We start from the raw sequence: 15154 nt of genomic DNA on the forward strand, positions 1-15154 counted from the left end.
CATCCCTCAGCCGAACCAAGTAAACAACAATGTGGCTCAAAACCATCAGCTGAACAATCATCAAGGAGGAGGTCAAGACCGACCGGTTCGGCTCAATGAGTTTCAAAATTTAGTTGAAGATCTTATGGGAGTCTTACCAAGACGGGTGGAGAGACCAAGTTATGCTAAACCGTATCCTGCATATATTGATACCATCCCGTACCCAGCAGGATATCACATTCCCTCATTCACATTGTTCTCTGGAGATGCATATCAATCCACTGTAGAACACATTGGCCGATTCACGACCCAGTGCGGAGAGGCTAGCTCTGACGACAACAAACTAAGGCTATTCGTCCACTCCCTCACGGGACCAGACTTCACTTGGTTCATCAATCTTCCGCCCAACTCAGTCAATAATTGGAGGGAGATGGAACGAGCTTTCCATGACCAATATTATCGAGCGCAACAAGAGATTAGGTTGGCTGACCTGGCCAAGACGTCGCAGATGAATCATGAGACTGCACAAGAATACTTAAGCCGCTTCAAACTGGCTAGAGCACGATGCCGAGTAAGATTGCCTGAATCAGAGTTCGTAGATATGGCTGTAGCTGGTTTGAGCTTCAAATTCAGAGAACATTTTGAGGGTGTTACCTTCAACAATCTATTCGAGCTTGAAACAAGAATCGATCGGTATGATGCCATCTTGAGGGATGAAGCTCAAAAGCGGGCAGCATCAAAGGGTACGTATTACAAGAATCAGGCCGTTAATGCGGTCGACAGGTTTGGAGTGGATTTAAACGAGGACTCGGTTGAAGTGGATTCGGCCGAATTGGTGATTAAGCAACCCCGTGTGTGCAAAGCTTTGGAACGGGTTGACCCAAAACAAACCAAACCACCACCAGCCCAAAGCACAAGCACAATAAAAACTAATGCACGCACTTACACTTTCAATATAGCTAAGGCTGATTTGATCTTTGATCAACTCTTGGCCGAGAAGATGATTCAACTTTCTTTCGGCCATACACTCCCCAAGGCCGAAGAAATCAAGGGGAAAACTTTTTGTAAGTATCATAATTCATGGAAGCATGCAACTAACAACTGTGTTATTTTTCGTGATATGATACAGGATCTCATTGACGCAGGAACTCTCAAGTTCCCTGAAAGTAAGCCAGCAATGAAGGTTGACACCAACCCATTTCCCGAAGCTCAAGTAAGCATGGTATATGTCAGAGTCTCCAAGGATGGGGATGCTCCAAGCAAAAAGGTAGATACTAGCAAGACTACTGGTAGGCTCCAATCATCGGCCCAACCAACGGCCGGAGGACTCACTATTGGGAGTATCAAGCTTGAGCCCCCAAAAGTAGCTGTTTTATGCACTCGGTGCTAGGAAGAAGTCATGCTTGAAGGAGTTTTGAAACTCCAAAGGCCAGAGCAGGTTGATAAAATTTCTAATTCGGCTCAGAAAGCCGAGAGTGCACTAACAGGAGCCAGAATAGGGAGTACACCCGAAAAGGTACATTCCAGAGTAGAACCTCGGGGTAAAGTAATTATCTCGGCCGAAGTAGGTAAGGCCGAGGTGGACAAACAGAGATTCAGGTCTCAAGTTACCACAAAGCGACCATTGACCCCAGATGCATCGGACAAGTACGGTCCGCACAGTCCAAGGGGAAGTCCGAAGGGTGTGTTTCATCGTCTTGATAAACCGAACGGAAGATTCTCAGAAAGGGAGCCAGTTAGGAGGCGCCTAAACTTTGATTGGCCATTTTATGATGAAGAATATTACGGCCGAAACGAGAGGGACAAAAAGAGATATCATAGGGACGAGGGTTGTAGCCGTGATAGCTATGACCGTGATGGAAACCCCCGGCCACTAAGGACTTTCAAACCTCCTTTGGTTTCTGACAACCGTTGGCACGGCCGTGTTTCAAGGGACCAGCCGATTGCCACCATGACGAAAACACAATTGCGAAGACAGCAAAGGCAAGTAGCCGAGGCTAAGAAAGCCCGACTGAGCGAGACAACCAGAACTTCACCTCCGCGACCCGTTAAAAGGTCTGGATACGAAACGGCACCAAGAAGGTTTAGAACATACGTGAAAAAGAGCGCTGATCCTCCTGTGGATAAATCAACTCGGGATACTGAAGACATGCAAATCGACTCAAGTAGGAAGGGGGTATTGAGGGTTCACTTTAAAGAGGCCCCTCGTCCAAAACCGTTGGTTGTAGTGGATAGGAATCGAGATCCACCCTTTACAGTAGAAGGACTCGTAACTATGCGAAATTATCATCTTTTGCATTCGGCCATAGACTGGTATGGTTTGACTAAGGAGGAAAGCAAGCTTTTAAATGAGGTGCGTAAGGATTGCAACAGACGCGAAGAACTTTGGGCACCTGACGTGAGAAGAGGCGTGAGAGCCAAATATCAAGCTTATTTGGAAGATCAGGAAATAAAGGTTGATTATAGTTCTCTTCCCATTTCAAAAGGCGACCTACAGTATTTGAGCGAATACTTTAGTATACACTCAGCCGAAGAATTATTCGGCCTAACAATTGAGGAACAAAGACTTGCGTTCATATTTGAGGAACGTATGAAGAAGATGGATAGAGAGAGATGGGAAATTCTCCATGCACCGCGTTCACCCTCGTCTTCATCAGGTACACCGGCATCGGGGGAAGAAGAAGAAGAAATTTCTGAGCCGAATGGTGATGAAGAGTCTTTCGTAAAACTTTACAAGGACCTGAACCCTCCCTTTTCAGCTAAAGGTCTTAGGAGAATGAAGGAGTATCACCGAAAGAATTCTGCTCTTGCATTGTACGGACCAACAAACAAGGAGATGGATACGTTACATATGATCGATGAATGCCCAAGGTCAGCGACCCTTTTGTTGGACTTGGATTCTAGCCTTGGTTTAAAGGTTGCTTACCAGGCTGTCCAAGAAGGCATAGAGCTTAAAGTTGGTAATGAGGAAATTCCAATATCAGATAGAGACTTGAAGTATTTGAAGAGGTTCCATAAGATCCAATCTGCGATCGAGATGTATGGAATGACTACTCAGGAAAGAGAGCTGATGAAACGTTTCGACCACCATGTCCGAGAAGAAGAAAATCGTCAGCAAGCCCAAGCGAACCAAGACTTGGCCAAATGGTTAGAAGACACTGACACAGATGATAAACAAGACCACCATTTAGATGACTTGGATCTTGAAGTCGATGACCAGGGTGACAAGGGCATATTGGAAGACGATGAAGGCCTATTGGATGAGGATATGGGGGATTATGATGACATAGGGGATTATGAGGAACAGGTTGACTACAATGATGCCGATCAGGTTCCTGACGTCCCAACCTCCAATCCACAGGTTGATAACACCATCAACACTTTGACCGAGGCGAGTGTACAAGCTTCGGCCAAGGAGGCCGAGGGAGCTACTATCCCAATATCTCAGGACATCAGTGACTTTAGAGTGAATATGATTAGCGTTCGGTTAGCAACTACGATTGATTTCGACCTGGTGCAGGAAGAGAGAAATTCGGCTGGTGTATATTTTTCTCGGCCGAGCGGGTCCATGATCCAAGTCAAAGATCCCATCATCATTGATGCTTGTATAGGTGGATACCGATTTTCGAGGGTTTTAGTGGATGGCGGATCAGCTGTCAACATCCTTCCTTGCTCCATTATACGTCAACTCCACCCTGCCAGGTATGGCTTTGTTCCAACTGATATTTCTGTTTACGATTATACAGGGGAAGAGGCTGAAGTTAGAGGGGCGTTGCCATTGACGGTAACTGTAGGAAAGAAAAGCTCAACAACTTGTTTCTTCATCATTCCCACTGATAATTCATGCACTGCCATACTGGGTCGTGATTGGATCCACCAGAATACTTGTATCCCGTCTTCAGTACACCAACTTCTTGTTTTGTGGAACGGGAATGAAGTCGAGGTCGTACGGTCAGCTCAGACCGCAGATAAAGGAGAAACAGCCATTGATATGGTGTATGTGCTTCCATCCGAGTTTCAAGCTCAGCCGGGACAATTGAATGGAATGGAAGGGGATGTGTGAGAAGAAGTTGAATGCCAAGCTCCAGCACAGGACTTAGCCAAAGCTTACTTTCCAAAGCCAACACCAGCTATGTCTAAGCATATCAAGCCATTGTATATCACGGCTCATTTCGAGGGATATCCGATCTCTAAAGTGTTGGTAGACGGTGGGGCAGCCGTGAATGTTATTCCTATTTCGATTGCCGAAAAATTGAAGAAGACCGACAAAGATATTGTGTCATCTGAGATCGCCATCCGAGATTTTTCAGGTGGTAGGAAGCAAACCAAGGGAATTCTACCCTTAGAGGTCACAGTAGGCAACAAGAGCATGATGACCGGTTTCTTTGTCATAGATTCCAAACCTTGTTATAATGCTATCCTTGGGAGAGATTGGATACATCAGAGTATGTGCATCCCGTCGTCCATGCATCAGCTTCTGGTTTTCTGGAATGGGGACACTGTGGAAGTAGTGGAAGCTGACTCTCAACCATTGAAAGCTTCGGCCAATGCAATTGATGCCCAATACTACGAGGAGGAAATTGGGTGCTCAGAAATTCAGAGGGAAGATGGTACTGGCCGAATTACAAGGATAACCATGAGAAGAGCACTGGCCCTAGGCGCCGAGAAAGTCCACGAGGACTCGGAGTGGCCAGCATTGGCGGACCTGTTTGACCCCATAATCCATGGATAGTGGCCTAGAGAAGGAGACACCATCGGCCGCGGTTGAATCAACAGTGAGGAAACTGCTGGCCCATTGGGCCGAAAACTCTCTTCAGAGTGATTCGGCCATGAATTTGCTAGAATTTATCACAGAAGGAGCACCAGAGGACGAACTGAAGCTAGAAGACATCGGCCCTGCACCGGCCAAGTTGGAAGACGACCTTACTGAAACTCAAGACCCACTAGAAGACCTGAATTTAGGGACCACTGAGGAGCCTCGGATAGTCAGGATCAGCAAGCTCCTACCACCCAAGTTGAAGGAAGACTTGAAGGCTGTGCTGACTGAGTTTCAAGATTGTTTTGCATGGAGTTACCATGAAATGCCTGGTTTAGATAGAAGTATAGTAGAACATAGGTTGCCTATACAGTCCCATTGTAAGCCTTACAAGCAACCCCCTCGGCGATGTGCCGCCGAGGTTTTGCCTGAAATTAAAGAAGAAATGGAACGTTTATTAAAGGCCGGTTTCATTCGAACGGCCAGGTATGTTGAATGGTTATCTAATATTGTGCCAGTAAGAAAAAACAATGGCAAAATGCGCATATGTGTTGATTTTAGAAATCTAAACTTGGCCACACCCAAGGATGAGTACCCAATGCCCGTGGCCGACTTGCTCGTGGATGGTGCGGCCAAACATGAAATTCTTTCTTTCATGGACGGGCACGCTGGCTACAACCAAATTTTTATAGCTGAGGAGGATGTTCACAAAACGGCGTTCAGATGCCCAGGCCCAATAGGAACATTTGAGTGGCTAGTTATGCCATTTGGACTCAAAAACGCTAGAGCAACCTATCAAAGGGCCATGAATATGATCTTTCACGACCTAATTGGTCACACAGTCGAAGTATACATTGATGACATTGTGGTAAAGTCGGCCAAGAAGCAAAATCATTTGGCCGACCTTCGACAGACATTCGTACGGATGCGAGCTCACAAACTAAAAATGAATCCTGACAAATGTCTTTTTGGAGTATCAACCGGTATGTTCCTTGGTTTTGTAGTTCATAAAAAAGGAATTGAAATCGACAAAAATAAAGCCAAGGCAATTATGGATGCACCTGCTCCTAGCACGAAGAAGGAACTTCAATCATTCCTGGGAAAAGTAAATTTTCTAAGGCGCTTCATCTCTAACTCGGCCGGCAAAATTCAGCCATTTTCTTCACTTTTGAGAATCAAGGCCGAAGATGAGTTTGTTTGGAAAACAGAACACCAAGCGGCATTCGACCTACTTAAGCAATACTTATCAAACCCACCCGTCTTGGTACCCCCAGTACGTGGAAGACCTTTGAAGTTATACATATCGGCATCGGATAACTCAATAGGAAGCCTACTAGCGCAAGATAACGACAATGGCAAGGAATGTGCTGTTCATTACTTGAGTCGGATCCTCACCGATGTGGAAACTCAGTACACGCCTATTAAGAGGCTTTGTCTTGCATTATTCTTTTCAGCCATCAGGCTTCGGCACTACATGTTACCCTCGGTCGTCCAAGTCATATCCAAGACCGATTTAGTAAAGTATATGCTGACTCGGCCCATCATACGAGGCCGAATTGGAAAATGGACCATGGCGTTGTCTGAGTTCACGTTTCAATATGTGTCTCAAAAGTCAGTCAAGGGTCAAGCATTGGCTGACTTTCTTGCTCATCACCCTTCGACCGAGTTTGAGGGAGCTGAGGAGGTTGATATTGGGATCATATATGTGGCTTCCATGACCAATAACCATTGGACCATGTATTTTGATGGGTCTAGTACAGAATTTTCCGCCGGAGCTGGTGTTGTCATTGAAACGCCTGAGGGACAAAAGTTCCAATTCGCTTTCCAACTAGACTTTACATGCACAAACAATCAGGCAGAATATGAGGCTCTTATTGTTGGTTTGGAGATTCTCCAAGAGATGGGAGCAAGGCGAGTTCTGGTGTTCGGGGATTCTCAACTGGTCATTAACCAAATGAATAAGGAATTCAAATGCACAAGCTGGGGACTTTTATCCTATCACGCTTTAGCTGACCAGCTCGCCAACACGTTCGATCGAATCTCTTTCGCCCACCTCCCAAGGGGACAGAACATGGAGGCCAATGAGATGACCCAATTAGCCTCAGGGTTACGGATCCCCGAAGGAGACGACTCCCGAGTCATCAAGATTGCCAAACGTACCCTCCCAGCTTTAGAAGAGAGAGGAGTCTCAGAGGATGTTTTTGTTATCGACATCGAGCCAGATGATTGGAGACTCCCCATTATCAAGTTCCACAAAAATCCTCAAGGTAATCATGACCGGAAGACTCGGTACTTGGCTGGACATTTCGTTATATACAAAGAAGCAGTGTACCGCAAAAGCTCCGATGATCTACTCCTTCTTTGTATAGGGGGGCAAGAGACTTTGGAAGTCATGAAAGATGTCCACGAGGGGATATGTGGTGCACATCAGGCCGGAATCAAAATGAGGTGGTTAATTCGAAGGCACGGCTTCTACTGGCCAACAATTTTAAAGGATTGCATTGAATTCGCAAAGAGCTGCAAGAAATGTCAAATTCATGCGCCTGTGCAAAGAGTTCCGGCCGACGTCCTCCATCCAATTGTTAAGCCATGGCCATTTCGAGGTTGGGCCATGGATATTATAGGGAGTATTAGACCACCATCATCAAAACAACACGTATGGATTTTGGTTGCCACTGATTATTTCACTAAATGGGTAGAGGCAAAACCATACGTTACTATTTCTAGTCAGACAGTGATCAAATTTGTGGAGGAAAACATTATACACATGTTTGGGATACCTGAAACCATAATGGCTGACAGGGGTTCGGTTTTCATAGCCGAGGTAATGCATGAACTCACAGATAGTTTGGGTATCAAGTTAACTCACTCGACACCTTACTATGCCCAAGCAAATGGTCAGGCCGAAGCCAGTAATAAAGGCATTATAAATATACTCAAGAAGATGGTTCAAGAGAATCCTAGAGATTGGCACAATCTGCTATCCGAGACATTGTGGGCTTTTCGGACGTCCAAACGTACAGCCACAGGAACAACGCCTTTTGCACTAACATATGGCCACGATGCTATGTTACCTGTCGAGGTGAAACTGAAATCACTTAGATTCGCCGCTCAAAATGAAATGGTGGCTGACGACTACACTTAGGCAATGATTCAGGAACTTGAAGAACTCGACCAAGAGCGAATGGACGCTTACAACCGAATGGAAGCACAGAAAAAGGCTGTGGCTCGTGCATACAACAAGCGAGTTAAGTCTAAGTCATTTGCCGAGGAAGATTTAGTTTGGAAAGCCGTTTTGCCTATCGGAACTAAAGATAGACGTTTCGGAAAATGGTCGCCAAGGTGGGAAGGCCCGTTTATCATCGATCAAGTGCTAGGAAAAGGTGCATATCAACTTAGGGATCAAGATGGAGAGCTGCATGCAATGCCTATCAACGGGCAATTTCTTAAGAAATATTACCCCACGACATGGGAGATGAGGGAGCAAAAATCGTAATGTACTATCTATAGAACATCGGCCGAGTATTTGGGTTTGTAAACTCGGCCGCCCTTTTTTTATTTTGATGTTTTTATGTGAACAACATTTTAGTGTCTTTTTACATCCCTTTACTCATATTTTTTGAAATTTACCTTTACTTTTGTTGGCCAAAGCTAAATAAGAGGTATCGGCCGAACTAACCATAATTGTTTGTTTGGCCGAAGTCAAGTAATTATTTTGGCCGAGTTAAACAAGAGTGTTGGCCGAGACGACTGAGGTAATCTCGGCTGAAGTGAACAAGAGTTTCAGCCAAGCTCGAGTTGTTGATTTGGTTGATTAAAATGTTGAGTTTTTCGTTGGCCAAAGTTAAAATGTCGAGGTATCGGCCGAACCAACCATAATTATGTTGGCCAAAGTCAAGTAATGTTGGCCGAGACGACTGAGGTAATCTTGGTCGAAGTGAGGTAATCTCGGCCGAGGTGAGCAAGAGTTTCAGCCGAGCTCGAGTTGTTGATTTGGTTGACTAGAGTTTTTTCATTGGCCAAAGCTAAATAAGAGGTAACGGCCGAACCAACCATCATAGTGTTGGCCGAAGTCAAGTAATTATTTTGGCTAAGTTAAACAAGAAGTGTTGGGCGAGACAACTGAGGTCATCTCAGCCGAAGTGAACAAGAGTTTCGGCCGAGTTCAAGATGTTGATTTGGTCGAGCTCAAAAATTAAAATGCATGACAAGGAAAAAGACTTAGGTGGCCAAAATATATGAAGTCAAAAGAGGCCGAGTCAATTGACAGAGTAGCGGTCGGGTGATCAACGGTCACATACACAAAATTAGTGTTTGAGTCATACAAAGAAGGTCGGCCAAACTCTACAAAAACGTGTCAACCGGCTGAGTTACGGGCCTAAGGCCATGTACAAAATATAAGCCGAGATGAATATCACTTCCTAAAGTAACTAATCAGTGGGCAAGAGTGACCGAAGAGCTTCTTTAACATCTTCTAAGTCTTGCATACCTTGGTCGACCTTTCGTTTCAAGATGCCCCTCTTCTTGTTATACGACTTGACCGATGACAGAATCAAGCTATACTTGGTGAGATCTTGTTGGGGAACAATGGTTCGGATGGCGGCCGAAGTGACTTTGACTTGCTTTTCAGCTTCGGCCAACTGCTTCCTCAGATCAAGCACTTTTTGCCTTCCTTCGTCCAAAGAAGTCTTCAACTTCTGGAGTTGGCCAAGATCAGTAGATTGGCGAATGTCATCGTACTCACTTTTCAACTTCTCGCCTGCTTCAAACTCTTTTTGGGCTTCTAGACAAGGAGAGAGACTAAAATTTACAACAGCCAAACGAGCATGAACTTCATAAGCCTCTACCTGAGAGAAATGTTTGGCTGAAATAAGTACTTCAACCGCCTCCTTGAAAGAGAGAAAACTAGCCTCGGTCACTGTTCTCACATCACAACCCAAAAACTGTATGACCGTCTCAAGTGCCTTTTTGGTTTCGGCTGTTTCAAGTTTTTCCTCTTCAGGACTCGTGGTGTTGTCTAGAGTATTTAGGAATTGAAGTAGGTCCAAACCAAGATCACCCGCTGTATGATCCTAAAAAAAATAAAAAAATAAAAAAATAAAAAAATAGAACTGAATTAATTCGGTTAAAGGCAAACCAGACTTGAAGTTACCAGGGCACTCACCACAAGCTCGGCCGAAGATGGAGCGCAAACGATAGCTTGCTCACTTTGACACATCCCGTCATTAGGAGGAGAGGTAAGTGTTCCGAACATAGGGGTTGAGAAGAGCCAATTCTAGGGTTGTGCTGCTTCGAGATTCTCCCACCTACATGATAACAACTTTTCAAGTTGTTTCGTATAGGATTTTGGAAAATTAAACACCAAGGCAGGATGAAATATCTTACCTGAACCAATGTCTGATGGATAAGTAGTGTTTCTCGGCCACGTGCATCTGTGTTTTCAACATCCTTGGAAAAGTTGTTTGATATGGCAAGCTGTTGGCCGATGCTCGACGTGTTGTGAAGTTGGCTCTCACCCAAGTTCTGTGAAATGAAAGAAGTCAATAATCTCAGACAAGCAAGAAATGAAATCCAAGAAAGGAGTAGGGGAGGCTTACGTCCATGTCAATCTCAATCATGGAGTTTTCAAGTGGGGGCAAAGAATGATCAATGCGGCCATCTCTCTATCAAAATAAAGGGAAGGTTCTTAGCCAAGCACGAATCGTATCACCAAGTTGAGAGAGAAGCACACAACTCTAGATTAGGAACTTACCTCTTGGTCGCCGCTTTCTGATTGAGCTTCTTCCGAATAACCTTCGCTATCAGCCGAGTCCGCGCTATGGATCGAGGCGTCACCAGTTTCGGCCATATCCTCAATTTCAGACGTATTTTGGTTTTCAGCCAAAGCATCATGGCCATCATCCATATTAGCCTCGAAAAATATGTCCTCACTAACCATAGTGTCCGTCGGGTTTGTGACCGAATTCTCCAACACATCCGATGATTTCTTTGTTTTCTTGGCGTTCCAAGTATACCCCAATGTTGAGCCACGTTTCTTCGATGTTTGTCCTGAAGAGTTGCAACACATTAGAAGGAAAATGTGTAAACAGAAATCGGAAAGATTGGTTTGAAGATTACCTTGTTTAGAGGATCCTTTGGTTGATTTTAACTTGCCATCCGGTGCTTTCTTCTTACCATTACCTGGATCAAAGAGGTAAGAGATCAATATAAGGAAAAGTTGGAACAATAAGCCAAAATAACTTACCTTCCTTGGGCCCTGGCAAGTTCGGAAGTCCTTGTAAAGCAGCACGTTGGGTCCCAGCCAAGTCCTTTCCAAGATTTTTCATGATAAAAGTCGACCACCAAGCTTGGAAGTGTGGGGTGGCTCTATGATCAGGACAACGAGGCTTTAGGCCGGACCTCTCAAACTTGCCAAATTGCTCTTCATAGTAGTTACCAACGGCCGAACACTGAGAAGTTCGTGTGAACCCATCTCTCCATGACGAGAAGTAGTTTCTTGACATCAAGAATAAGGCCGGACAACTTTGTATGAAGCCAAGCTGACGTGCAACAAAATTGGGAAGATAGACCTCCACACCATACCGACCCACGGTGCCTTTGAGGCCATAGTTCAGGTCTCGAGAGATCAGAAAACTCCCCTAAGTCAGAATCACATCCAATTCAAATTTTTTATCCCATGGTTTTGATATGTTGATCTCAAGGCAAGAAGGGTGATCTCGGCTGTAACATATGGCAAACTCGTCTTTGGACATAGTCTTTTTTGAATAAAAGAAAGCAAAACACTGCACGGCTGAATGTGTATGAGTGCCAAGGGCAATAATCTGACGGCCAAGTGTCATTGTGGGGACAAATGGAGGACATGTCGGCCGGAGCTCATGAAAATAGGTCTGTATCCACACTTGAAACATCCATAATGGCCCTCCAATATCCAAATTCATATTATCGATCACTGCATTGAGTAAAGCACGGTAGAGGCGAGCAAGAACAAATGGCCCAAGGGCTAGAGGCCTACCCATGCTAAGAGCTTCTGCAATACCAGCAAATTCAAAAGTGCACTTATTTGACTTAGAGAAAATACAAACTTACAAAGCCAATAGAGAAGGAAGGCGGCATGCTCGTGCTGTTTTGGAGGTTGCCTCCTAGTTTCCGAAACTGCTTCATCAACTGCATGTGTGGCATAAAAGGTGCTATAGTTGAGTAATTGCTTTGCCTTAGCTTCTGCGTCATCTTTAGCCTTCTTGTCATTCTTTATCGCTTTAGGTTTCAGACTAGCATGGAAGGAACTAGGGAATTTGGCTGTAGCACAAACCGCCTCGCCATTCGGCCGAAACCCAAATATTGCGGCCATGTCTAACAAAGTAGGGGTCATGGGACCAAGAGGCAAGTTGATAGTGTTGGTGGCGGACGACCAGAAGCATAAGCTCGGTTCAAGAAGGGGCCGATCCATATGAATCTCTTGCTCCGTCATCTTTATACTATCATATATTCCATAGTCCTTCCATTTTTGAGCAAAGAAATGCTCCATCCTTGGCACCCATTTGCTCCACTTAGGGGTCAGTTTCGGCCAAACCCGCGGAAGTTTGAATTCAGAACTCCAGGTGGACCAACTAGCCCCATAAGCAAGACATGACGTGTCAACTAACGAACCCTCTAGTACCTCCTTCATGACCAGCGGCATGCCCGCGTAGTAATGCGGCCCCAGTGTGCACATTCCCAGCGGTTCTTTGTTTTTCGCCAGCTGACAAACCACGGAATTTTGAAGTGTGTCTTTGGAAGCATCAAAAGCCTTCTTAAACTTTGTGGCAAACTCGGCCGAATTTTTGGTTAGTATGTCGCTGCCTTCCGACCCGGCCTCGAGTTCCGAAGCATCGTCGGCCATGGAGCACTTTGCCTTTTAACCAAAAAGCTTCACTAAGCCTGCAAAGACCACAAAACCAAAACAAATGAGCAGCCGCAACATTGACCACCGTATAATACAATGGAAGTCATTGAGATACAACACTAGAATCAAGAGAGCGCATATGTCAGGGAATGACATCTAGGCAGGCCATTGCCACCCAGAAGGCATTTTGAAATTTAAATTTTGAAATCTAAACTACTGACTGGTGTGGAGACTGACTAGTCAAATGGTCAAAGTAGGCTTTCTGGGTATGGAGCACTTTGTCACACAGCAACTCTAGAGCAGCACCTTAAACTCATTATAGAAGGCATTTCGTAATTAACTCCAAATCCTAGGAAATTATACTCTAAGTCTCTAATTAAGGGCTCCGATCTTTCAAAGTCGTGGTTGATGCTTCCTATGGCATTGTGTTATGGTTGGGTTCATTTTGACATTTATACCTATAGTGTCATGGAAATCAACGATTGAAAGTCCAGATTCAACAAAAGAAGCCAAGACAAATTAAGCCAGATTCCAGGTTGTTTCGTAGCCATAGAGTCACCAATTAAAGGTTTGACTTTTCAAACTTTTGATTGAGAGTAATTGCAATTACACAAGAATGAATGCAAGCATCAGACAAAGTGAGCCCAGATCAGAAATGCAGCAATTCATAATCTTCATCAAGGTGGGTTCTAATTACAGAAAGATGAAGACAGCTAACCTTTGCCAAATTCACAATCCGACCCGGGACGAATGCCCCGACCCAACTCACCGTTCTCACTCACCGACGTTGTGCCCAGACTACGGCGACCCATTCTGCATCTCGCTGCTGTCATAAAAAACCACCATGACTCACTCTGCAGATTGCCGGCGCCAAATACGCAACAGTAACCCGCCTCGAGGCTCGCCGGTGTCGAATCAGTTGGCTGCAGTTCTAGATTGGTTCATCCGAGGTTTACTGGCGTCGGGCACAGATTTTAGGTTAGGTACCCAGATCAGAGGGAGTTTGGAATTTTCAGATTAGCTCCGAAGGGTCTAGTCTGCGAAAATGTGGTTGGGATGCTGGGAGAGGCATTTTGGTTTCGGCGTTCCATTTTCTCTTTTAAAAATTGTGCGACAGAGCACGACCACACAGTTCAGTTTATCCAATTGCACATGTACTATTATAATATTATTATATTTAATTATATGTGTTCATGGTCAGAGTTTCACGTGATCATGGTTAGTACATATATAGTATTATATAGTGGCTTTGGATTACTACACATATAATTATATATAATGGTTTTGCATCTATTATAGTATTATTATATTTAATTATATGTGTTCATGTTCAGAGTTTCACGTGATCATGGTTAGTACACATATATAATTATATATAGTGGTTTTAGATTACTACACACATATATATAATGGTTTTGCATGGCCGAGCTCATGCTTTGGCTGATAGTGACCAAGTTTTAAAACTAGGCATCTCGGCCAAGTTTTCTTTGAATACCTCGGCCAAATATTTCAATGTTGGTCTTTTCGGCCGAGCTTACTAGTTGTGGAGATGACTTGACCGAGCTTTTCGTTGGTAAAAGTGCATGACCAAGTCGCAGTATTCAATTCTTGGCGTCTCGGCCAAATTTTGTAATGTCGTAGGAGACGACCAAGTAGTCAGTTGGCCGAACGATATTGGGCTCGGCCAAAATTAAAGATGACCTTGGCCGAAAGATGTGGGTTCGGCCAAAATGAAAGACGACCTCGGCCGAAAGTTGTGGACTCGGCTAAAATTAGAAGGCGACCTCAGTCAAGACAAATGGACGTCTCGGTCAAACTTTTCAATAAGCTGACACAGCCAAATCTTCAATTGTTGAAAGACTCGGCCGAGTGTTCAGTCATGTCTGGTAAGTTTTCGGCCACGTGACCACGCAACCAAGGTGGACTTTGTGAACATCAGCCGAGTGTGAACTTTGTGAACAATATAGTAGCATGATTGAATTTTCGGCCACGCGACCAAGGTGTTTTAAAGATATTCATCAGCTATGTAACTGACGTCAGATTATGGACTGGAATGCTTGAGTACTTCGATTCAAATCTCATAACACTCGGCTTGAGAGCCGATGCTCATGAGACTGGGGGGGCAATGTTTGGACCTGATTTTAGCGACTCCCATGTGTGTTGACTTGAGGGTTGATTAGGGAGGCTTTGAGTCGTTCGACCGGAATAAAAGTAGTATTCGGCTAGTCAGCCGAAAATAGAAGTTTTGAGATGTATGGTTGAGATGAACGCATCGATGGAGGTTTGGGATTTTGGGTCATATGACCCAAAATATGAATCTCATGGATATAGTGGTGGACGATCCGAGTCCATATGAGCAACTATACAAATGGGCTGCAAGGCAAGGTAGGAGTGGTTCGGCCAAACCCAAGTAATAATTCGGCCGAGAGGTCATTCAAGGAAGGAATCCTCAAAAGGAAAAGTTCGAAATCAATTATGGATTTCGATTGTGAAGATTGGATTTTATGAGACAAATCAATCCTAGAAGGAAGGAGAAT

At 44.6% G+C, this 15154-nt stretch overlaps 1 protein-coding gene across 3 annotated transcripts; it reads right to left on the minus strand.

Annotated features, from left to right (window-relative positions):
- Positions 1-8972: 8972 nt before the first annotated feature.
- On the minus strand, positions 8973-13701 carry LOC121051109. 3 transcript variants are annotated; one of them, XR_005805166.1, is made up of 8 exons: positions 13336-13701; positions 11822-12652; positions 10853-10915; positions 10488-10783; positions 10333-10398; positions 10121-10258; positions 9900-10041; positions 9715-9807 (listed from the first exon to the last, which is right to left on the minus strand). XR_005805166.1 is itself a non-coding variant. In XM_040513110.1 (7 exons), exons 2-7 carry the CDS (start codon positions 12612-12614, stop codon positions 9166-9168), a joined length of 1998 nt encoding a protein of 665 aa, XP_040369044.1. In that variant the 5' UTR covers positions 12615-12652; positions 13336-13701; the 3' UTR covers positions 8973-9165. The 3 variants fall into 3 exon arrangements, 2 of the variants coding, with proteins under 2 accessions (XP_040369044.1, XP_040369045.1); XM_040513110.1 differs by lacking the exon at positions 9900-10041 and having other exon boundaries at positions 8973-9807; XM_040513111.1 differs by lacking the exons at positions 9900-10041; positions 11822-12652; positions 13336-13701 and adding an exon at positions 10980-11812 and having other exon boundaries at positions 8973-9807.
- Between the last annotated feature and the right edge of the window lie 1453 nt (positions 13702-15154).

The sequence above is a fragment of the Rosa chinensis genome, chromosome 1 (assembly GCF_002994745.2).
Source record: "Rosa chinensis cultivar Old Blush chromosome 1, RchiOBHm-V2, whole genome shotgun sequence".
Taxonomy (NCBI): Eukaryota; Viridiplantae; Streptophyta; class Magnoliopsida; order Rosales; family Rosaceae; genus Rosa; species Rosa chinensis.

What these genes read in the sequence shown, in the direction of transcription:
- LOC121051109 (XM_040513110.1), bottom strand. Translation starts at nt 12,614, where the DNA reads ATGGCCGACGATGCTTCGGAACTCGAGGCCGGGTCGGAAGGCAGCGAC. An exon ending in CTTCCTTCTCTATTGGCTTT is followed by an intron (nt 10,916 to 11,821) that starts GTAAGTTTGTAT and finishes TCTTTGATCCAG; the next exon opens with GTAATGGTAAGAAGAAAGCA. An exon ending in CAAAGGATCCTCTAAACAAG is followed by an intron (nt 10,784 to 10,852) that starts GTAATCTTCAAA and finishes GCAACTCTTCAG; the next exon opens with GACAAACATCGAAGAAACGT.